At 46.5% G+C, this 22,718-nt stretch overlaps 1 protein-coding gene across 4 annotated transcripts in view; it reads right to left on the minus strand.

Annotated features, from left to right (window-relative positions):
- Positions 1–14,687: 14,687 nt before the first annotated feature.
- RBM20 (RNA binding motif protein 20) overlaps positions 14,688–22,718 on the minus strand; it is a 243,108-nt gene continuing 235,077 nt past the window's right edge. For all 4 annotated transcript variants that reach the window (XM_060171334.1, XM_060171337.1, XM_060171336.1 and 1 more), the window contains one exon: positions 14,688–17,297. In XM_060171334.1, the coding sequence (XP_060027317.1) occupies positions 17,187–17,297 (111 nt within the window). In that variant the 3' untranslated portion in view covers positions 14,688–17,186. The remainder of the gene's footprint in view (positions 17,298–22,718) is intronic.

Here is a 22,718-nt window from a genome sequence, read left to right on the forward strand (position 1 = left end):
AACTCTCTTCCATACTACATAGGGAGACTTAGGTCATTACAATATAATAGATAACCCTTTTAATCAGGACTATTCCAGGGTCCAGGAGAAAATTCACAGGATAAAGTGTATGCCTAGCCGTGTGCTCAGCTGGGGTTTGAGCCCTGCAACCATATGGAAGCACCACAAGTATTAGGGGGAAGCTCCAGTGCTGTGTTGGCTCTCACTGTCTGTTTGAATAATAATAATAATAATAAAAGCAGGCTGGTAAAACTAAAATTGCAAATGCATGAGATGCCAAATCCATTCAAGAAAAAAAAAAAGAACATTAATTTTTTTTAATGTCACCAGAGTTATCTCTGTGGTTCAGTGGTGGCACAAGAAATCCACTATGCCCAGTGGCCATTTTTCATATTATACTTGATAGAGCAGAGAGAAATTGAGATGGGAGGGAAGATAGAGAGGAGAAAGAAAGACACCTGCAGACCAGCTACCGCCCAACTGCCCAATGTTTCCTTTTTATAAATAAAAAATTAAAAATTAAAGAAAGGAAGGAAGAAAGGAGAAAAGGGAGAAAAGAGGGACAGAAGGAAAGAAAAAAGCAAACAACAAAACAAATGTCTTTATTTTATTGACTGAATTTCAATATAATGACTGATTAATGACATCTTTCTATGATACAAGTACTCTTTATAATACTGTGATGAGAACAATAAAGTTCTTTTCTGAGGAATATCATTTTGCTCAGTTGAAGTTCAAGATTGGTGTCTTCTGTCATCAAAATTGATTGCAAACATTCATTTCTTAATGCTGTTGCAGATGTGTAATGAGATTTTATGTATTTCATCTTTGAAAATGAAAGTTCAATTTCATCTATTTTTCTTGTATTGTGAAATATTACTTCCTTTATGAAAATTCGGCTCACAGTCAACACACACAGGCCAGGGACTTGAGATTTGGCTTCAGGTTGTTATTTAACTCTTGACTTGAACATAAATAACATAAATTAGGAGATTTGGATTCTTTCCCTCATGTCACCCCTGCTCCCACCCTAACTTTCAAAACCTTTGAGGTTCCCAAAATACTTTCCCTTTCTTGGTTCCTTTTCCTGCCCAAGGAAAAACACACAAGTAACACAGGTAGAGCCTGAAACCTCCCAAGAAGAGGGTCCAGCCTTCGTTATTGCCCAAGCACCCATGCTTCCCAGTGAGGTGTCAGACCCACTGCTGGGCCTTTCTTTGCCAAGGGTGGCGTTAGCTCTTTGCCAACCACACAAAAACCACTGGGAAGGGCTGACTTGTGCTTCTTCTCCAGCTCAAACCACAGGGGAGGGAGACCTCAGAGTGACAGGGTTAATGGGAAACTGTTATGCTTGCCTGGTCCTGTGCACTCAGGGAACACATTCAAATGCCTCCAGTCTTGCTGCATCCCGAAAAACGTGTCGTTTGGAAAAGACGCTGACCACAGCACAGAATTCAATGTCGGCAAAACAACATAAAAGAACGTCACTTTTTGTAAATACAGAGAGGATTAGGACGACCAGGGACTTGTGAAAGCATCATTCATCTATTAATTTAATCAACAAATATTTTTGCAAGGGCTTATTCATGCCAGGCTCTGCATTAGGCCTGAGGCACTTTGCAGAAAACAGGGCTGACATAATTCCTGCTCTCATGGAGTTCAGAGGGCTGTTCAACAGCATTTACTTAAATTCACTATTTCACAGCACAGTCCTAAGCACTGCCTGCATTAAAATGATTACATGGTAAAACAGGAGAAAGGAATTAATTCAAGTCAGGTTACCTTAAGGTCAGACTTTAGAATCTTTAGATATGTATTTCTATTGAAAGGTTACAAGAGGGAGACAAAATGCAACCTCCTCACACTTTCTTACATATGGAGTCCTTTTGTGAGTTGCATTACAGGGGTACCAGAGTTACTCAAAGCACAGTGCAGGGAGTAGCCATCAGGATCAAAGCTGAGTAGGTTATGCACAGAACAACATGAGTGGGACCACTCAGACTGTAAGACTGTCAAGTTCATGGGGCCCTGGAGTCTTATGACTGATGGACTTGATATCCATAAATACAGTTCACCTGTCTGCTAATCAGCTACCTGCATTCTACTTCCTCCTACAAAGCAGGTCAGAGAAGCTTGTGCTCTGGCAGCTAGAAAATATGACCTAGCTGTAGAGGTAACTTTTGGAAATGAGGCCAGGAGCTCAAAGCACAACATTCGTGTGAGTCTTTAGGAAGAAAGGAACCAGCAGAATGACTTCTAAAAAAAATCACTTGAAGATACAAAACAATGTCATGTATAACTCTGGGGATATGAAGAAGGCACTGAAAGCTTCCAGAAGATGGGTAAATATCAGGTCATGTGCAAAGGAAGGGTTATAAGGGTGATATGGGAGTTCTCAAAAAGTGACTTGAGAAAATAGAAGACAACACAGCAATGCTTTCCATTTTCTGAACACAAATGACCTTTAACCCAGGAATCTCTGACTATCCAGATTCCCATTTACATCTGAGAGTAGAATAAAGATGAGAGTTTCAAAGTCTTAAGAAATACTACCTTCCAAAAAAATCACCATCCAGATTTTCTATGAATTATTTTAATACGTACTCAACTTAAGACAAAAGTAAATAAACAAAGAAAGAGAAAGACACATCCTCCAGGAAACTGACAATTCAACACAGGACAGATTCACCTGGTTCAACTGGAATACAATGAAGGGCTTGATGTAGAGAAGGAGTCCTGGGAGGAAGTTCTAGGAAGGAGAATCCAACTCCATGCAAAGTTGTATTTACAGAATTAGAAAAACTAACCATGTTTTCAAAGGAAACAGACAAAAGGAATGATTATTAGCTAAAAAGGTATAAAAGGGCAGTTTCTACTGACTCAGCAGTGATTCATTTCTATTTAGCAATAACAGGAGTGCATAACTAGGTTTAGAATGAGAGAAATGGAGGTAGAGAAAAGAGAATTTAATCAAGCTAAGATTCTTGTCTTATCATGCCAGGAAGTCAGTGAATAGTGCCTAAAATTCATTCAAGAATGAATGCGAAGAAGAAGAGGAGGAGGAGGAGAAGGAGGAGGAGGAAGGAAGAGGAGGAGAAAGAGGGAGAGAAGAGGGAAGAGGAGGAGGAGAAGGGGGAGGAGAGAGAGGAAGAGGAGCTGTGTGTGCATTATTTGGAAACACAGAGACTCTGAAGTAATACCTGAATAAGTAGAAAATGGTTGGGAGCCGGTTGAAAGCTGTGGATGAGATAATCAGTGGGCCTAAGGAATCAGTGGGCCTGGGGAACATTTTTATTTGAAGCCTTTTAGGGTTATTTAACTGTAGGTTAAATACAGACATTAATTTCAAAAGTAGGACTAGTAGGCAATTGACCAGACTGTCTGTCACTAGCTAAATGGCTTATTCCATTCATCAGTTTCAAAGCTTGTCCAGTTGAATTTCATGGGCTAATAAAATGGCAACTGGTGTATTCTCTGGACCTTTGGGACTCCTGGAGAAGAAGCCAAACTGTTAATATCAAACCTGAGAATAGCAGGATTTTCTGCCTTGTCAGTCCAGGTGCCATGCATGTAACAGAAGTGTGGGTATCACTGGGGAATTTATTAGAAATAAACAATCTGGGGTTGGGCAGTGGTGCACTGGGTTAAGCCACATAGTATGACGAAGCACAAGAACCCGCCCAAGGATCCCAGATTGAGCCCCTGGCTCCCCACCTGCAGGGGGGTCGCTTCACAAGCGGTGAAGCAGGTCTGCAGGTGTCTCTCTTTCTCTCCCCCTCTCTGTCTTCCCCTCCTCACTCCATTTCCCTCTGTCCTATCCAATAAAGTGGAAATAATGGCTGCCAGAGTTGTGGATTCATAGTGCTTACACTGAGCCCCAGTGATAACCCTGGAGGCAAAAAAAAAAAAAAAAAAGAAAGACAAAAAGAAGTAGAGAAAGAAAGAAAGAAAGAAAGAAAGAAAGAAAGAAAGAAAGAAAGAAAGAAAGGGGAAAAAATAAATAATCTCGGGTAATACCCTTGCCCTATCCCCTGGGTGATTCCTGTGCACAGTCAGTGTTCTCCTATGTTGAGGGAAAATGGCATGGTAGATGGGGATCCTATTATAAATGGTATCAGATATAGCTCCATGATAAATTCAAGGATGATAGATAAAGAGGATAACTAGAAGTCATTAATTAAAACATTTTTTAAATATTTTATTTGTTTATTATCGGATAGAGAAAGAGAGAAATTGAGAGGGAAGGGGGAGAGAGAGTGACAGAGACAGAGATAGAGACAGAGAGACACCTGCATCCCTGCTTCACCACTAGCGAAGCTTCTCCCATGCAAGTAGGGACAAGGGGCTTGAGCTGGTGTCCTTGTGCATTCTAATGTGTGTAGTTAACCAGGTGTGCTATACCACCTGGCTTTGGCTACCACCCAATTGGCTACCACCCAATTTTTTTTAAATTAATTTTGCCTGATGGGGCCTCCAAACTGTGAGATTCCCCTGCTCCCTGTGGATTTTTTCTCTTTTGAGAATAAGAATAAGAGAGAAATAGAGACACCACAGCATCTATTCACTGTTTGTGGATCTTGCCCTAACAAACGAGGAGATTTGGAAGCCCTCGTCCATGTTATAACAACCCACATTGAAACAAAACATAGTTACTTACATAGAGATTGAGATGAATTAAGGGGCTAGTTGATATGTGTCACATTTTGTAGGAATTTAAAAGTCAGACATTGTGGCCTGGGAGGCAGGGAAGTAGATTAAGTGTTGTATTTTGAAACATGAGGTCCCAAATTCACTCCCTATCATTGCATATGCTGGAGTGATGTGCTGGTTCTCTCTCTCTTTCTCTTATAAACAAACAAATGAACAAACAATAATAAATAATATTTTAGCAAATAAAACCTAAAAAATGTATTAAAAAATCACAACAACTGGAGGGTGTCCAGTTTGAGAGAGGGCAGTGGCAGAGTTCTGGTCAGTACCTTTGGTTGTAAGTGACAAAACTCCAACACAATCAGCTGAGGCAAAACATAACATATTACAGCCTTTTATAATTGAAACGTCTCTAGGACTGCAGCCACGATGCATCTAGAAACCTAGCCCAAAGTGTTTATATAGATCTTGACTTTGGCTCTCTCTGTTTCTTAGTTTACCTTGGCTTCCTTTCCAGACTGGTTTCTGCTGCCTAAGAAGAAAAGGGTAGCTAAATACCTAAGTTTATAGTTTATACGTTTATAGTTCTCTGGTATCTGTTTAAAATAACTGAATACTCCATTTTGGTTGTGCACATTATTGCTACATTTGATGTCAATAGATAATTGAAAATTGAAATTAAACATGTATCAATTCATTGAATACAACCTACTGTTAATAACAGTAACATGATCCTTTCATGTAATCACATCACAATATTACAAAGATGTGCAGACCAGGGTGAGTCATCAGTTTTTACTGATTCAAGTCATCAGTTTTTACTGATTCACCGTGTTTCATAAGCAAAATTATCTTTTCTTCTTAAGTGTGTGGCAGTGCAGAACAAAATAATTAGAATTCCAGTTTGGTGCCACTGCTTTGAATCATGCCAAGGCATCAGTAATTTTACCTACCACTTCTAAGCATGTTGGACAAAGTCCATAACATCTCAGTATTATTTCAGGATGATTTTGATCTCAAGGAGCCCTGCTGGGGGCCTCCTCCCAGAGATGTGCACATTGCATTTGGAAGACTATTGACTCATAGCCAGCACCTCCTGAATCAGCTGTATTATGGTTGGGGCAAAAGTTGTAGCTGAGACTTGGATGGACCCATTTGGGTCCTATTACCCACTCTCAGTCAATGGCTGTGAGGATGAGGGAGAGGTATTCTGATTGGTCAGACGTGCATCATGTGGCTGTTTCTCAGAATGATGAGACAGATCAGTCTCAGGGGGATGACTTTGGGCAGGAAGGAGTGTTTCCTTCACTTGTAAATGGAGCAAGAGATACAGTTTCACAGGGTAAGAGAAGTTTGCAATACATGTTTGGGCTGTGGGCCTAGGCCTGTTCCTGAGGGTCCTGGGGCCACGATCAGGCAAGAGAAGGAATCAAAGTTGAGAAAAAGCAGGAGCTCCAGGGAAATCAGTTCCTGTGGCCAATACGGCATGGCAGCATGTTAATTTAGCAGGGAGGGCAGGACCGCCAGGCGTGGTGAATGTTTTTGTGTGTGAGGAAGGCAGGTGCTCTAGTCTGTAGTTACCTACCTCAGTGGAGGAGCTGTAACTGTCAATGTTCCCCGTCTTTGTCAGGATAGATTCAGGAGTTAGAACCCAGTGGGCCTTTGTGGGCGTGAGGTGTGGTCAAGCAGAAGGGATTCAGGAGGTGGGTGTTGCAGATGTCTAGAATCTCAGTGAGTCAATGGGAATTAATCACATCACTTGAAGCACAGCAGTTATAAAATGGCATTGGAGCAAGTGCAATTGTACCTGCTGAGGGTTTTCTACATTCACCATTTACCATTCTCTGTCTTCTGCTAGTTAATCCTCAGAATTACTGAAACAACTGATACACTCTACGCTGTTTGACTCTGGTGGCTCTTTTGACATATTCTTTTGAGGTTCTCCTCCACGTCACACTCTGCCAGGTTTTCTCCTAGCTCTCTGACTACTTATTCTCAGACATCCTTCAGTGATGGTGGCCTTTGGGGATTCTGCCTTAAAACCTCCTTTCTTGTCTGTACGCAATGTGATCTGTCTCCGTGATCTCAATCACTACTAGTTTCTTTCTTTTTTATTTTATTTTATTTTTATTTTTCCTCCTCCAGGGTTATTGCTGGGCTCGGTGCTTGCACCATGAATCCACCGCTCCTGGAGGCCATTTTCTCCCCCCTTTTGTTGCCCTTGTTGTAGCTTCGTTGTGGCTATTATTATTGCCCTTGTTGACGCAATTCGTTGTTAGATAGGACAGAGAGAAATGGAGAGAGGAGGGGAAGACAGAGAAGGGGAGAGAAAGATAGACACCTGCAGACCTGCTTCACCGCCTGTGAAGCGACTCCCCTGCAGGTGGGGAGCCGGGGGCTCGAACCGGGATCCTTACGCCGGTCCCTGCGCTTTGCGCCACATGCGCTTAACCCACTGCGCCACCGCCCGACCCCCTACTAGTTTCTTTCTTAAAACTACTGCACAGTTGCCCCTCTCCCCATAACATGTACAAACAGAGTCTTTGTGTGGTTAAGTCCCCTCTATACTTCCCTAGAGAGTCTGGGATAATCAGAACAATTGCTCCGCCACTGGCACCAAAGCCATCATAATGCCACATGTTCTCAGGGGCCTGGCATCAGGTGATCCTATCCAGATATCTAGACTCTTTGGTGTATGTATCTGTGTGCTCATTCATTTATCTATTTGTCTTTTTAGATTTGTCTTTTTAGTGAAAAAAGTCTTAGTACATTTTTATATGCCCTAACCCTCACTGGAGCTGCTGGAAGTATGTGAATGCCCCATGAAATATAAGTGGGTAAAGGAGTTTCCACAGTGGGCCAGGCACATAGCATAACTGAAGGGAGCATCAGTGTCCTTCCTTGTGATGGGTTGGGTAAGGAGGACTAGCACATATACAAGTAGAGTCAGAACATGTATAAGAAGCCCACACTGCCCAGTTACAGCAAGCTGTAGCTTTTTAATGAATCCTAAAGTAAGAATATTCTATTCATCTATTTCAATGTACACACTTTCCCACACCTTAACTTTTCTGAAGTCAAGCTGTACCCAACAAGCAATTTGATAACACTATAGTGTGTGTGTGTGTGTGTGTGTGTGTGTGTGTGTGTGTAGGGGAGGGGAAGAAAAAGAGGGAGAAAGATAAACACCTGCAGACCTGATTCACCACTTGCAAAGCAACCCCACTGCAGGTGGGGATCTGGGGACTCAAACCTGGTCCTTGCACAGGTACTTAGTAATCTGGGTGTGCCAGGGCCCACCCCTGAGAAAGTGCAGTCTCTTTCTTCCTCTCCCTCCTGCTCTTCCCCTCTTCTCTCTCTCCTTTCTGGCCTCCTCAACCCCACTCCTCTGTTATTCCCCAACCTAGCAGACTGGCCTGCTTGCTCTATTGAGCAAAGGGGAGGAGAGCAAATCTTGGCAGTTAGAATTGTCTTTAGCAAGAATAGAGAAGGGAAAGAGGATTTGAATGATCTCAGTTGGGGAGTGAGAGAACAGGCCAGTGAAGATTTGGGTGAAAACAGAAGTAACTACACTCTGTTCTACCTACCCTGGGTCATCTTAAGAATATTCACATTTCAGCTCTCCAGTTGTGACCACTGGTCTCCAGAAGCTTCCATGCATACAGACACAGGCTCAGACAGTAAGCCAAGGCTTTTCTGTTGTACCTCCTATAGCACCAGGATGGAGGGGCTGGGAGAGACCCAAGAGGGAGCTTAAGCTGGCTAGCTGGCTGGGGGTACAACACAGGGGCTAAAGACGCCACTCCTCCCCACCCAGAGGAAAGTTCTGCATCAAGTTCTGGACAGCATACCCTGAGAATGGCTTCAAGCAGGTGGGAAAGACCTTTTAGCTCCTGGGAGATGTGGAGCTGGGAGGAGGAGGAGAGGATGGGAAAGTAACCTCTGAGAGGCATTTATGCTTCCTTAAGACCTCAGGAAGGGATGAGGGAGCCCCACTTTGGTCACCTAGCTGAGCCGTGGTGTTTGAGGTCCCCGCACATGGTAGTGTGGCTGCAACCCTGGGAAGAACTTAGGGGCCCTGAGCAGTGTGGGGGTAGGGGGATGTGTATGTGAAAAGCGGCCCTGCTGACAGCTCCCACCTCAGAGCTGAACCTGTAACAGGATCAGACAAGAACCTGCTTCCAGGCATTCTGAATGTCCCTGCCCTTCACAGGGTCAGGACCATGAGGACACAAATAAGACAAGGGAGAGGCCGCACTTGGGAGGGACTCACCATGGAGGTGAGAAGATCAACACAGGTGGAACCAAAGTCCAATCTGATCTGCAACTCCCAAGCCAGGGCAGAGCCACCAAGGCTGACTGCACCCCCGGACTGCCTAAGGCCTGCTCAGAGCTCAGAGTCGTGGGAAAGGTCCAGAAAGGCTTTACTAAGGAGGTGCACTTGTTTAATCTTGGGTAGAAGGAAGGAAGAACCCTGAGGCTTTCCAGAGGCCTTTACCCTTAGGCCCTGGGAGCTGAGCCCCTACTGATGAGTTTCCAGCTCCTCCTCGGGCCTCACTCTCTGATGATTGCTGACTAAAGTGTGTGTGTGTATGTGTGTGTGTGTGTGTGTGTGTGTGTGTGTGGTGTGGTATGTGTGGTGTGTGTGTGGTGTGTGTGTGTTGTATGTGGTATGTGTGGTGTGTGATTGGTGTGTGTGTGTGTGTGTGTTGTATGTGTGGCTGGGAACAGGTCAGGGTTAATTATTAGTCATGTGGCCAGCTTAAGCAATCTAGACCATGGTTTCCCACTCCGAGGGCTATGAAATCCCCACCCATGGGCCTGAGTCCCCAGCGCTTTCTAGATACCCTGAGAGGAGGGTGGCAGAAGCCTTTCTGCAGCACCCAGACACTCAGGAGGGATTGATTAGGTGTGGACACCAGTGGCAGGTGTGGTTTCCAAAGTGTGGGGTGAACTGAGGCCACCCACTTTGTACTGACACAACCGCCATAAATTGTGCTTTGTTCCCAGCTCCACCTGGGAAGGTCCCTGAGAACTGGGTGGGCCTGGCTAGGTAGGGATGCAGGATGAGGACTGATGAGTCTGGGGAGGGGATGCCCCATGGGGACACAGAGAGATGAGGTTGGCACAGGAGCCCAGCACTGTGGCTACGGAAGAACTGAACAGGCCAACATACTCCCAGGAAGGACCAGGCAGGCACAAATGAAAGTCAGACTCTTTGGACTCATGTGACATCTCGTGCCACTTTCAACAGACGAGCAAATGTCCTATAACGTTCCCTCCAGAGGGGCCTCTGCTGTGCTGTTCTAAGTTTCCAGTGACCTACGGAGTTACTCCAAGCCTCTCAGTGTCTCTGCCCACACCACACACAGTTCCATAGAAGAATCCTGGGATAAAGGGCTAGGTAATTTCTCCAGATAAACTGGAATGCTCTTGCTACTCTCACAAGGAGAGACACGCAACAGAGCAGGCTTCCTCTTTTTGCCTGGGTTCCTAGGAGGCTTCCTGCTTATATTTCATGCATGTTCACCACCACTCCATCAGCCTTTAGGGTATCCTTACATGCTGGCTCTGATTTTCCTTCATCCTCATCCAAAATTTTATGTTGGCTTAATCACTGGTCACCTCAACTACTCATTGGAAAGAAGTGACAGATCAATGAAATTGCACTCAGAAAGGAGAATGTGCAAAGTCTGACAGGTTAATTGGACTATGGGAAATCCCCCTTTAGATGAGAACTGTACACCTCCAAATTCCCTGAGAGCAGAAAATGGGGCCATTTCCTCCCCTCTCCAAGTAGGTGGAACTGATACCAAGCCCCAGACCCTCTTTGCTCTCTCACCTTCTCACTTTCTAGAGCTCACTTCTCCAGCCAACTCCTAGTGGAAAGAGACAGGGAGGGAGAAAAGGAAGGGGAGAGAGAGTGAGAGAGAGAGAGAGACTTTTTGACCCCTTAAGCCTTCCTACCTATTTTTCTGTTTTGTTTTCCTGCATTTCAGTGGGTGGGGGTTTTTGCTTATCTGCTTTCTAAGGAGAGGAGGCATGGGGAAATCGGCTTCAGGAAATTAGCCGTCAGGGTGTCAGTTATAAAGCAAATGACTGAAGTTTGGCCAATTGGTCTCTCTAATCAGTGGACTCAGGGTTTAGAGACTTTGGGAAAGGCAGGAGGCCCCAGTCCTGAAACAGGCAGTGGGGGATTATAGTCCTGAGCATAGCTGGGGGTGGGTGGGTGAGCGCTGTCACATGGCCCTGGGCTTGAATCTCAGCTCTCCTGCTCACTGGCTATCACAGCCTGACTTTGGTTCTGTGGGCCTCATTCTCCCTAAGAAATGGGAGAATAGGGAGTCAGGTGGTAGTGCAGCGGGTTAAGGGCAGGTGGAGCAAAGCACAAGGACCGGCTTAAGGATCCCAGTTCGAGCCCCTGGCTCCCCACCTGCAGGGGAGTGCTTCACAGTTCTGCAGGTGTCTAACCTTCTCTACCCCTCTCTGTCTTCCCCTCCTCTCCATTTCTCTCTGTCCTATCCAACAACAACAAAATCATCAACAACAATAATAACTACAACAATAAAACAACAAGGGCAACAAAAGGGAATAAATAAAATATTAAAAAAAAAGAAATGGGAGAATAGCTGTCCTATCACTGAGCATAGCAAAGAAGACAAGACTCTATCCCTGCAGAGGACATACAAGGTGTGTGTGGATCCACAGAGCTAATATGCGTATTAGTAGTGGTTCCTGGAGAGCAGGAGAGAAAATGTGTAAAGTGTGTGTGTGTGTGTGTGTGTGTGTGTGTGTGTATACACTCCCAAGCTCCTTGCTGGTGGTGACAGGCCTGGGGGATGCCCCTGTTCTCTTTCTGCTCCAGTCCCCACATAAGGACTGCTCTGTGTACAGTTCCCTGCCCCGAGAGGCTGGACCATTACCAGACCTCGGAAAGTCTGTTCTGTATCTACAAGGCTTCAGTCACTAATGAGGATAATGAGGCCACTGGCAAACTGACTTTTGCTTAAGCATAGTCAGTCTGAAGCCAGCAGAAAATCCTGACCAGCTCCCACCATCTCCATTCTGGTGGTCTCTCTGACTCCCCTTTCTCATGCTGGAGTCTCTTCCACCTTGAATGGTCTCCATTCACATCTCTCCCGCCATCCCCCCACTCCCCACTCTGCACCTAAGGAAAAAGAAAAGCTCCTTTTGTCCCAAGAGCTGTTGGGGGAAGTCCCTGGTTGACAGCATGAACAGCTTTTCAAAATGTGAAAGCAGTGGACTCCACCTGCACAGACTCAGTCATGAGGTTAATTACAAGACTCTTGTAGAGGCTTGGGCCCACCCCCTGGGCTGGACTCATGAGGCAGCCAGGCAGGTGATCACGATTCCAACAAGCTCTGCAGGTGATTCTGATGCTCTTGAAACTTGGGGACCAGTGATTTGTCTTGATTGGGCTCGGCCTGAAAAACTTACGAGATAACCTAACTGAAGGGCCCTGAACTTCTCTGGGGTCGTAGCAGGGGATCTGGATCCCAGTTTTGTTTTCCTTCTTTCTTTCTCTTTCATTTTATTTCTCTTCCTTCCTTTCTCCCTCTTTCTTTCCTTTCTTCCTTTTTCTTTCTTTCTTTCTTTCTTTTTTTCTTTCCTTTTCTCTCTTTCTTTCTCCAGTTCAGCTTTGGCTTATGTGACTAAACCTCAGGCACCTAAGTCTTTTGCATGACTTTTATGCTCTCTCCTTAGTCCACCTCTCTCTCTCTCTTGGATAGAGGCAAGAGACAGAGATAGGGAGAAGAGAGACACATGCAGCACAGCTCTACAACTTGTGAAGCTTCTTCCCTGCAAGTGGAGATGGGGGCTCGAACCTGGGTTGTTGTGCATAGTAACACATGTGCTTTGTTGGGTGTGCCACTACTTGGTCCCGTGGATTCCAGTGTTGAACTTATAAGCTGTGTAGCCTTCTCTCAGCTGTTAAAGGAAAGGCCAGAACATGGGTGTCTCTGGAGCCAGTCTGTTCTCTTATGCTGCATTTCACTTGGCACAGGCTCCTCTGTAGGGCCAGCAAGGCAAGAAAGGAGAATGGGGCACTGGGAGTGGGTGGTATAAAGAGTGAATCCAGGAGCTCCACCACCTCTCAGCTGAACAGCAAACAGTTGCCATTGATGTTCACAGAGGCACAGAGATCTGGGGTCAGGGAGGGGCCAGGTAACTCAGTATGGGTGGCCTGGCCTTGTGGGGGGACTCCGACAAGCAGCACCTGTGTCAGACGCAGACAAAGGCAGTCCGGAGTGGTGCCCTGGGGAGATCAGCTCCTAGGGAGAACCCCAGGGTTCCAGCCTGGCCAGCCGGTTCCAAACCAAGGCCCATAACATCAGACAAGGGATACAGCTGGACCTTGGGGACTGCCTGGCAGTCTGCCTCCATCACACAGTTCCACAGAGTGGCCTTGAGATTGTACCACATGGGCCAGCATGCCAGGACTGGGCCTCTGAGACACCCCAGGTGTTGGGATCTTGGGCAGCAGAATTGTCATTAGGCCGTTCCCTACTTTGGTCAGTTGGTAGGCGACCAATAGTTGCCCGGAAGGACATTTTTCCACCCCTCCTTGGGAGCCCAAGGTTTCAGCTCATCTTGGGGATGGATAGCCACAATAGCCAGGGGTGGGGCAGGGGAACAGCAACAGGTTTGATGGGAACTTTCCTCCCATCTACAATCTGCTCCCACTAATTACAGGTTCTCTCCTGCATGCCTCCCTCCCCCCCACCACAAACACACACTTTGCCCTCTGGCGCCAGACTGCCCCTCCCCATTGACTCAGGATCTAGGCCAAAGGGGGGAGGGGTCAGAGAGGCTTCCAGAACACCCAGCGACACAGCCAACCAGCTCAGAGATGAGCATTGCTTCACTAGCAGCAACAGCTGAGAAAGAATTTAAAGACCCCTGAAATGTGAAGGGCTGTTGTCCAGAGTACAGATCTCAGAAATAGACAAGACTCAGTGACTTTCAGCAACCCCAGGGCTCTCTCCAGCAGCTACATGAACCCTGAAACAACCTGGGAGGTGACTCATGACATTGTCCCCTTGACAGTTAGGGACACTGGATGCAGGAACAAGTGTGAAGGCTAAGCACTGACCACCCTGTCTTCACCTTCACCGCATCTAGAAGTGACCTGACTCTAGTGCAGGACAGTGTGTGTGTGTGGGGGGGGTGTGTGTCAGTCACTAGAACCCCCTCCCCACTGGGAGTACTGAGGAGCAGGGCTAAGGGTTTAGAACAGGCCAGGATATCTGTATGTCTGAGGTTCTGAAAAAGACTTTTGTGCCCCCACTTTCCTGGGGTCAGCCCTTCCAAAGGTGCACCCCTGAGAACATCTGAGTTTCTGTGTCCAGAAAGCCCCACACAAAAAATTGTCATTTCACTCTATTCCACCTTTTAGAAATGTTCTGGACCCAGAGAGGGAGCACCCCCCTACTTCTGTGCTAAGTGAAATCCCCTGAGCATCCCCCTTCTCCCCAGACTTTGAGGAATCCTGCCTTCAAGGACACATAGCTTTCAAATTCTCTTTATTAAAAATCTTTGTTTCCTTTTGTAAAAACAATGGCTGTCAGTGATACAGATCAGGGAAAGTGGTAACAATTTCTGGGACATTCAACAAATTGCAAAACTTGAGAAGTTCAAACTTAACTAGGGTCTTTCTTTTTTCCTTTCTTCCTTTCTTTCTTTCATTCTTTTTCCTTCTTTCCTTCCTTCCTCCCTCCCTCCGTTCCTTCCTTTCTTTCCTTCACAACAAGCTCAACAAAACTCTGATCTAGTTCACAAATAATCTAATAGATCATGGAACCTTTAACCCCTTTAAGGGGTTACAAACCTTAAACCCTATAAAGGCTGAGGCTCATACCCACACCAAAGTTACCAAATTCTTAGGGAATACAGTCTGGATATACTTTAGGTGAAAAGAAAATTATACAGGCCTTTTGTCACCTTAATGCAGAACACAAGTGAATCTGTCGCTCAAGGCCGCAGCGACTCCTGAACAGCCTTTTTTTTTTGGGGGGGGGGGGGGCAGGGGGAAACACACTTTGAGATGGTTTCAAATGACCAACACTGAAGAAAAGCTTTAAAAAATTAATCAATATTTTCCTGGTTACCTCTCATACTGCAGTGTATATGACACATGTAGGAATAAAAAGTGCAAGTTATAGAGTGGGGCGGGGGAGGACCATGCCATTGGAGTTGTATAAAAATAAATAAAAAATAAATACATATATTTACAGGCAGATACAGAATCTTTGATGATGTTTTGACTGAAGGTTCTGACTGAAGGCAGAGAGAGGGCCTCTGTGCTTTCTCCCTGGAGCTCTCTCTAGCCTTCCAACTCAGAGCTGGCCAGTCCATCACCAAGGGAACCACTGCATTGCTCAGGCATGAGGCTGTGTGAACAGTTGTCCAGATTTCCATGGAATTGCTCCTGGAGGGCAGCTTCCACTTTTCTGGGGGTGGGGGAGAGTCTGTCAGCCTCTCTAGGGGGACACAGGCCCTGATAGAGGCGGTAGGTTTTTCCCTTGAAGGTCTGGTGAGGCAGGTGGAAGGTCTGGGCCAGCTTGCTGCTGCCTTCTGTCCAGTGGGGAGAAGGACACACAGGGTCAGAGGTTTTCTTTGGAACACAGAAAGTTCAGCTGGTGCCAAAACGCCAGGACAAAACTGTGGAGGTGGGGGTTGGGGAGGTGGGTGTGAACCGAGCCACGGCTGTGAGCCCTATGCTATTTGAGGGGCCAGCCTTTCAGAGGCCCCCAAGTGGCTTCTTCTCACCACAATTGTTCAGGGTGAACCGTCTGCCCCTAGTTTTCCTCCTCATAGGCCCTGATAGCTCTTTCCTCACAGTGGCTACCTACCCCAAATGTTCAGACCATTGAATGTTCAACATTTCTTTCCTTTCTGTGTCTTGGTTTCCTCCCTGATAACACGTCAGTGCTGAACTGAGATCATCTTCTACCCTTCCTGCCCTGGTGCAGGGGGCAGAATGTACAGTGTACTCTTATCTGCTAGAAAAAGGGAAAAAATGCAGAAGAAAAGAAAAAGCAAACAATCTCACCCTAGGCTACCTGTCTGTAGGAACAGGAACAGAAAGAACTGTCTTCTGGGGGCTGAGCCAGGGAAGGGTCCACAGGCCAGTATCTCGGCTGATGGCAAAAGCATCAACTTCCCTCTGACCTTGAGGTCTTGTAGTTGTGACCCAGCTCCATTCCTCCCTAGCACCCTTTGTCCTAAAGCCTTCCAATGGGACATCATGCTGGAGAGCCCATAGCCCATCTGGGGCCTGCAGGCACTTGAACCCCAGTATCTGCCAGCCCCACGAGAACCAGGGCTATTTCTTCATGGCCTTCTGACAGCAGTCTGCACAGGGGCCCAGCTCTGAGACTCCTTTGGCCTTCACCCCCCCCAAAAAAAAAAAAAAAAAAACCACTGGGGAAACCTTAAACATTCCCGCTCTTCCATTTCCACAGCCTTTTCTAGTCTTTCTTTATTTTTTTCTAGGTTGTTCCTCAAAGAAAGAGACCACTCAAAACCATACCCCTGTGAGGCTGCCGGCATCAAGGGTGAGTCAAGGGCAGATGATTTCCTTGTTTGCATCTCTGGAGGCACAGCCAGGAGGTCAACATTCAACCAGAGTCCCTGCCAAGTGCTGTTGGACTGGAGGGAGAAGACATCCCTGTTTACATTTATTTCTCACTGAAGGGAATCTATGCCAAATTCACAGTCCAGAATAGAACAAACCATGGAAACTCCTGAAATCAAGAGGACGGAGATCAATACAGGGTGGGGCTGGGGGGCCAAGGGGCTGAGGGGGGCAGATTTCTTAAGAGTATTTACAATGAAAGGTTCTTTTCCTCTTCTGCAAAGCTTTAACTTTGAAAGAAAAAAAAAATTCTGGCTTTGCTTTAAGGCATGAGCCGGTCAGACTCCCAGAGTAACTGAGAGGACAAAGGAATTGTTCATAACAGGAGTTTTTCAAAAAGGTGGTCCAGCTGAAGGAACCCACAGGTTATGTCAGCTGATGGTCATGGCTATCAAGAGTGCCCCTTCCCCAAGCTGGGAGGCCCCCACTCAGGCCCCCCACCCCAGGCTGCCAGGTAGAGAAGCCCCTCTGAGGTCACCGATATGGCTCATGACCCAGAAGTTTCCATGAAGTCCTTTCCACGGCTGACGGAGCCTGGTCTGGCCTATCCTATCAAGAATTTAATACTGTGAAAATCCCTGAGAAGTTGGGTTTTATGAAAAGGAAATGAGCTTTGGCACAGAAGAAGGGAGGGTTGGAAAGAGGGCAAAAGAGAAGAGAGAGAAACAAATTGAAGGACTGTTTGAAGCAAACAAGAGTCCTCAGAGGGTGAGGGGACCCCAAGGGGCCAGACACACCAGAGGCATTTTCATGAGTCTCTGAGAACAAACCCAGGCACAGTGGCCTGTCTGGTCTTCCTTCCTCCTGGGCTTTCTTCTGTTCTGGAGGCTAGGTGGCCCCAAGCTGCCAGGCCCTCCTCTCAGTAGTGGCAGGTGCATTAGAGTTTTTTCCTCTCAAAGTGTGGCACAATTCCGCTGTCCTCAGGTCTCGGGCTGCCTGCCCCTTCAGTCTCCTTCAGGCTCTCCTCAGCCAGCTGGGACAAGTACTTCTGTGGCAGGGACACAGGGGAAAGAGAGAGAGAGAGAGAGAGAAGGTCAAGGGGAGCTAGCAGAAGAGGGAAGAGGCAGGGTATGTGTTTGGCCACCCTTCTACCATTTTGCCTTGTGGGTGGAGGAATCTTTCTTCCCTTCTCAGGATCTCAAGGGCTACAGGACCCCAGTAACCAATGCACATCCTCCCCACTTTCTGTCAACGTACAAGTCAGAGCTGTTTCTTGTAGAAGATGCCGACACAATGGCAAATACCTCTACACCTGTCTACCCTGTACTTTACTCACATAAAACCATGTAACCCCTGAGAAGGCTCTCCTTGTTTTCCAGAAAGAGGCCCAGTCGCCAGGCAGCTGTCCATGCATTCCAGGCAGAGGGAGGGGAGCTTTCTGGAGGGATACAGGGAGTGTGGGAGGTGAGAAGCACAGTCTGATAGCAATAGTGAAAGACAAAACTGCAGCCTGACATTTGAGACTCAGAAAAACCTGCTTCCTGCCAGGCCCCTGGCAGGTGGAGTGTACTGGTCCTTCTAGGTCTGTGTTCCTTAGTTGGGGGTTGGCCCCTCAATACTTGCAGTCATGACTACCCCCACCCCTGCTAAAAAGAAAACACCACCAACAATAAAATAACTCTGGATTTAACACAGCAAGACAGAACTAGGGGCCTTATCTGTGAGTCCTCTAATTGCCGAGGCAGCAAGGGGGCAGTGCAGAGAGCACTGGAGTAGGAGTCCACAGGGTTAGGTAATGATCAAGAGTGCAGGCTCCACTGTGACTGAGTTTAAAAATCAGCTCTCGGGAGTCGGGCTGTAGCGCAGCGGGTTAAGCACAGGTGGCGCTAAGCACAAGGACCTGCATAAGGATTCTGGTTCGAGGCCTGGCTCCCCACCTGCAGGGGGGTCGCTTCACAAGTGGTGAAGCAGGTCTGCAGGTGTCTATCTTTCTTTCCCTCTCTCTGTCTTCCCCCTTCCCTCTCCATTTCTCTCTGTCCTACCCAACAATGACAACAATAATAACTATAACAATAAAACAACAAAGGCAACATAAGGAAATAAATAAATAAAATAAAAATCAGCTCTCAGAAGTCAAGTCACCTCAGATATGACCTCTGAAGTGTGACAATAATATTGGTGATTATAGCATATGGCTTCTGTGATCCCAGAGAACCACGGCCAACCACATAGACACAGTGCTTGGCACAGAAGCAGTACTTGGCAAAGCTTTTCTGTATCTGGTATAAGTCACTCATCTTCTCGGCCCCAGACTCTCAAGATGTGAAATGATGAGACGATGGCATCTTCCTTATCCCAGGATGATTCTAAGGGTCAGACACTGGAAGAAGCTGTGTCTAGCTTTGGAAGGCATCTGAGCCTGGCTGAGAGGGGGCGAGACACTCCTTCCACCTGCCCCTTGCCTCCACAAGCAACCCCTGCCTCAAGGCCTCCTAGTGGGTGCTAAGTTTACAAGTTGCCTGACTTAGGTGTCAGCCAGCACCTGCTGCACGGGTTTGAATTCTTCACCTTTCACATGTGTAACTCAGGGTGGGCAAGGCTGTGTGAACAGAGGCCACCAACAGAAACCCTAACTGGGTGGCCAGCAGTGAAGGCACCCAGCTCGCCGACAGGTGCACCAGGGAAACCTGAACTGTGCTGATGGGTCCGAAGGGGCTTAGCCCCTGTCTGGCTCCGACGTGCCTAGGGACCACAGGAATGGCTCTGGCTTACTGTGAGTGGGGCATCTGTCTGCCTGGCAGCTCAGGGCCCAGACACCCAGAGCACAGTGCAGTCCACTACTCTGGAAAAAAAAAAAAAACAGGGACGTAAAGTTATATATAGTCCCTGACTTCAGTCTGCACACTCCCTGACTTCCTGGGTGACCCTGAGCTGTGGGGCCCCTTGGCAGCCACACACTCCAGCTGACACTGCTGGATGAGATCAACACTCTCACACTGAGGTGTCAGTAGCTGCTAGAAAGATACTAAAATACAGACCCTCAGGCCCAGTCTTATAAGCAGGTGTAAGATGGATCCAGAAAGCTACAGTTTTTAAAGATACAGATTGGGATGGGAGTCAAGGTTTGGGAAAGTCAGGACAAGATAAACTTTAAGACTCCATGCAGGTCTGCTATTCTGTAGGTCTTATCTGGTGGTGTGTGTGTGTCGGGGGGGAGGTGAACCAGGGCAGATAGCTGCCCTTGGTTGGCTCTGTGGGGCCCTGTCTGAACCCTGGGTCCTGCCAAGTCATGTCTTCAGTGTCTCTTCCAGGAGAGGCCGTGACCTGGGGCCCAGGTCCTCTAGTTTCCTTGGTCACAGAGCAGTTGCTCTCTAGAGGGAAATTAAGAGGCTTAACTGGCCTGAGGTTTGGTATAACCAATGACTGGCCCTTAGAGAAGATGACCCAGGCCATGACATTATTGGGTCTCAGTTTGCAGAACCAGCTTAAGTATAGTACAAAGAGGAAAGTGAACAAGAATCAAGAGATCTGATCCCAGGCCTGGAAACTGACCATCTGCCTGGCAGTGGATCAACCCCAGCACTTACCTGGCCTCAGCTTCTTCAATTATAAAATAAGGCATTGGCCCACATATGAATTTCCCAACTGTGTGTGGTGGGGGGGGGGCTTCATTTATCTTGAGAACTTTCTCAAATTACATATCCCTGGGTCACACTCTCCCCAACACTACTTCTTATCTAGCATATGCACTTTTTTTTCTAAAGATTTTATTTATTTATTAATGGGAAAGATAGGAGGAGAAAGAGAAAGAACCAGACATCATTCTGGTACATGTGCTGTTGGGGATCAAACTCAGGACCTCATGCTTGAAAGTCCAATGCTTTATCCACTGTGCCACCTCCTGGACAATATATATATTCTATTTAACTATTTTAATGAAAGATACAGAGAAAGATCCACAGAAATAAACAGGGAGAAGGCAGAGCCCTACCCCACTAGGGAAAGGTAGAGACAGGGGCTGGGAGTATGGATCAACCTGTCAACATCCATGTCCAGCAGAGAAGCAATTACAGAAGCCAGCCCTCCGACCTTCTGTGCCCCATAGAGCTCTTTGGTCCATACCCCCAGAGGGATAAAGAATAGGGAAGCTTCCAATGGAGGGGACGGGATACAGTATGCTGGTGGTGGGAACTGTATGACTTGTACCTCTGTTATCCCACAATCTTGTCAACCATTATTAAATCACTGATAATAATAAAAAAGAAGCTGAGAAATAAGAAAACACAAAACAGAACTTGGACTGGGTTTGGTGTATTGCACCAAAATAAAAGACTCTAGGGTGGTGGTGGTGGGGGGGGTTCAGGTCCTGGAACATGATGGCAGAGGAGGACCTAGAGGGGGTTGAATTATTATGTAGAAAACCGAAAAATGTTACACATGTACAAACTACTGTATTTTTACTACTGACTGTAAATCATTAACCCCCAGCAAAAAAAAAAAAGTAAGTAAAAAAGAAAGGAAGAGAGAGAAGGAAGGAGGCTGGTAGAGAGGGAGGGAGAGAGATACCAGAACACTACTCAGCTCTGGCTTGTGATAGTACAAGATATTGGACCTGGGATTTTAGAGCCTCAAGGCATGAAAGCCCTTTTGCATAACCACTATGCTATCTCCCCTGCCCACTGTATATATGTTTTCAAGCCACTAGGTGATTCTGGGACATTTCCCTGGCTAAGAACCACTAGACTGGTCACTCTTTAATAACAGTTTAAGTGACAGCAGTGCCTGCTTTGAAATAAAGGCACAATGACACCACTACCACCATGAGGACGTTCCAAAGCCTCACAGGCCAAACTAGAGGTCTGATTCTCTGTAGTAAATGCAGGAATCACCTTGAAAGAATTTCTCCTGGGCCACTGACATACCCTGTTTCCTGTTAAGTCAACAAATCCATCCTAGACCAGAGGTCAATTATGAAAGCCCTGTTCTAATATGCTATACCTTAGTTAGATGTATGCTATAGAACACTTCATCACATTTCTTGCATTTTAAAATGTATCTTTCCACACAGAAGCATCCAGGAAATTGAGATGAATTTTCCAGTTGATAGGAGTCTAATTTTAATTTCTTGAAAAAAATTTTTAAATTGTATTGGATAGAAAGAAATTGGGGGTGGGTGGGTGGTAGTACAATGGGTTAAGCACACATGGCGTGAAGCACAAGACGGGTGTAGGGATCCCAGTTTGAGCCCTTGGCTCCCCACCTACAGGGGGGTCACTTCACAAGCAGTGAAGCAGGTCTGCAGGTGTCTATCTTTCTCTCCCCCTCTTTGTCTTCCCCTCCTCTCTCCATTTTGCTCTATCCTATCCAACAACAATGACAGCAATAACAACAACAATGAAGAACAAGGGCAACAAAAAGGAAAATGTAGCCTCCAGGAGCAGTGGATTTGTAGTAGTGCAAGCACCAAGCCCCAGCAATAACCCTGGAGGCAAAAAAAAAAAATGGGGGGGAGGAGATAGAGAGAGAGAGAGAGAAAAAAAAGAGACACCTGCAGCCCTGCTTCACTGCTTAAGAAACTTCCCACAATGCAGGTGGGGACCAGGGACTTGAACTCAGGTGCTTGTACACTGTAACGTGTGCACTCAACCAGGTATGCCTCTGCCTGGCACCTGCTATTTAATTTCTTTATTTATTTGGCCTCTCAGAGCCATGTGTCTGCTCAATTCCACAGCTCCTAGCAGCATAAAAATTTTTTTCAGATAGAGAGATATAGAGAGGCAGAGAGAGACAGAAGGGGAGGGCTGGGCAGTGGCGAACCCATTTAAGCACACATAGCACTAAGCACAAGGACCCATGCGAGGATCTGGGTTCAAGCCCCTGGCTCCCCAACTGCGGCAAGGATGCTTCATGAGCAGTGAAGTAGGCCTGCAGGTGTCTAGCTTTCTCTCTCCCTGTCTCTCCCCTCCCCTCTCAATTTCTTTCTGTCCCATCCAATTTAAAAAAAAAAAAAAAAAAAAGGCCACCAGGAGCAGTGAATTCATAGTGCCAGCACCGAGAGAGAAAGGAGGGACATAACAGCACTGCTTCACCACTCATTATGTTTCCTCTGATGCCATGTTCTTGTGCTCCGATGTGGTGCCAGGAGTTCAAACCCAAGTCCTTACGCATGGCAAACTGTGCACTCTTACCAGTGAGCTGGCTTCCAGCCCTTAGATTCTCCTTGCTTTTTAGTTGGCAATTTGTTTTCTTGTGGTTATAAAAAAAATAGTGGCGTGTCATACAGCTGATGGCACTAAGACTGGAAGAAATATGGCATATCAAGCCTTTTGCTATGTCACCTTTTTTATTTTATTTCTTTATTGGGGAATCAATGTTTTACATTCAACAGTAAAAACAATAGTTTGTACATGCATAGCATTCCCCAGTTTCCCATATAACAATACAACCCCCACTAGGTCCTCTGTCATCC

Source organism: Erinaceus europaeus, chromosome 14 (assembly GCF_950295315.1).
Source record: "Erinaceus europaeus chromosome 14, mEriEur2.1, whole genome shotgun sequence".
Lineage (NCBI taxonomy): Eukaryota > Metazoa > Chordata > Mammalia > Eulipotyphla > Erinaceidae > Erinaceus > Erinaceus europaeus.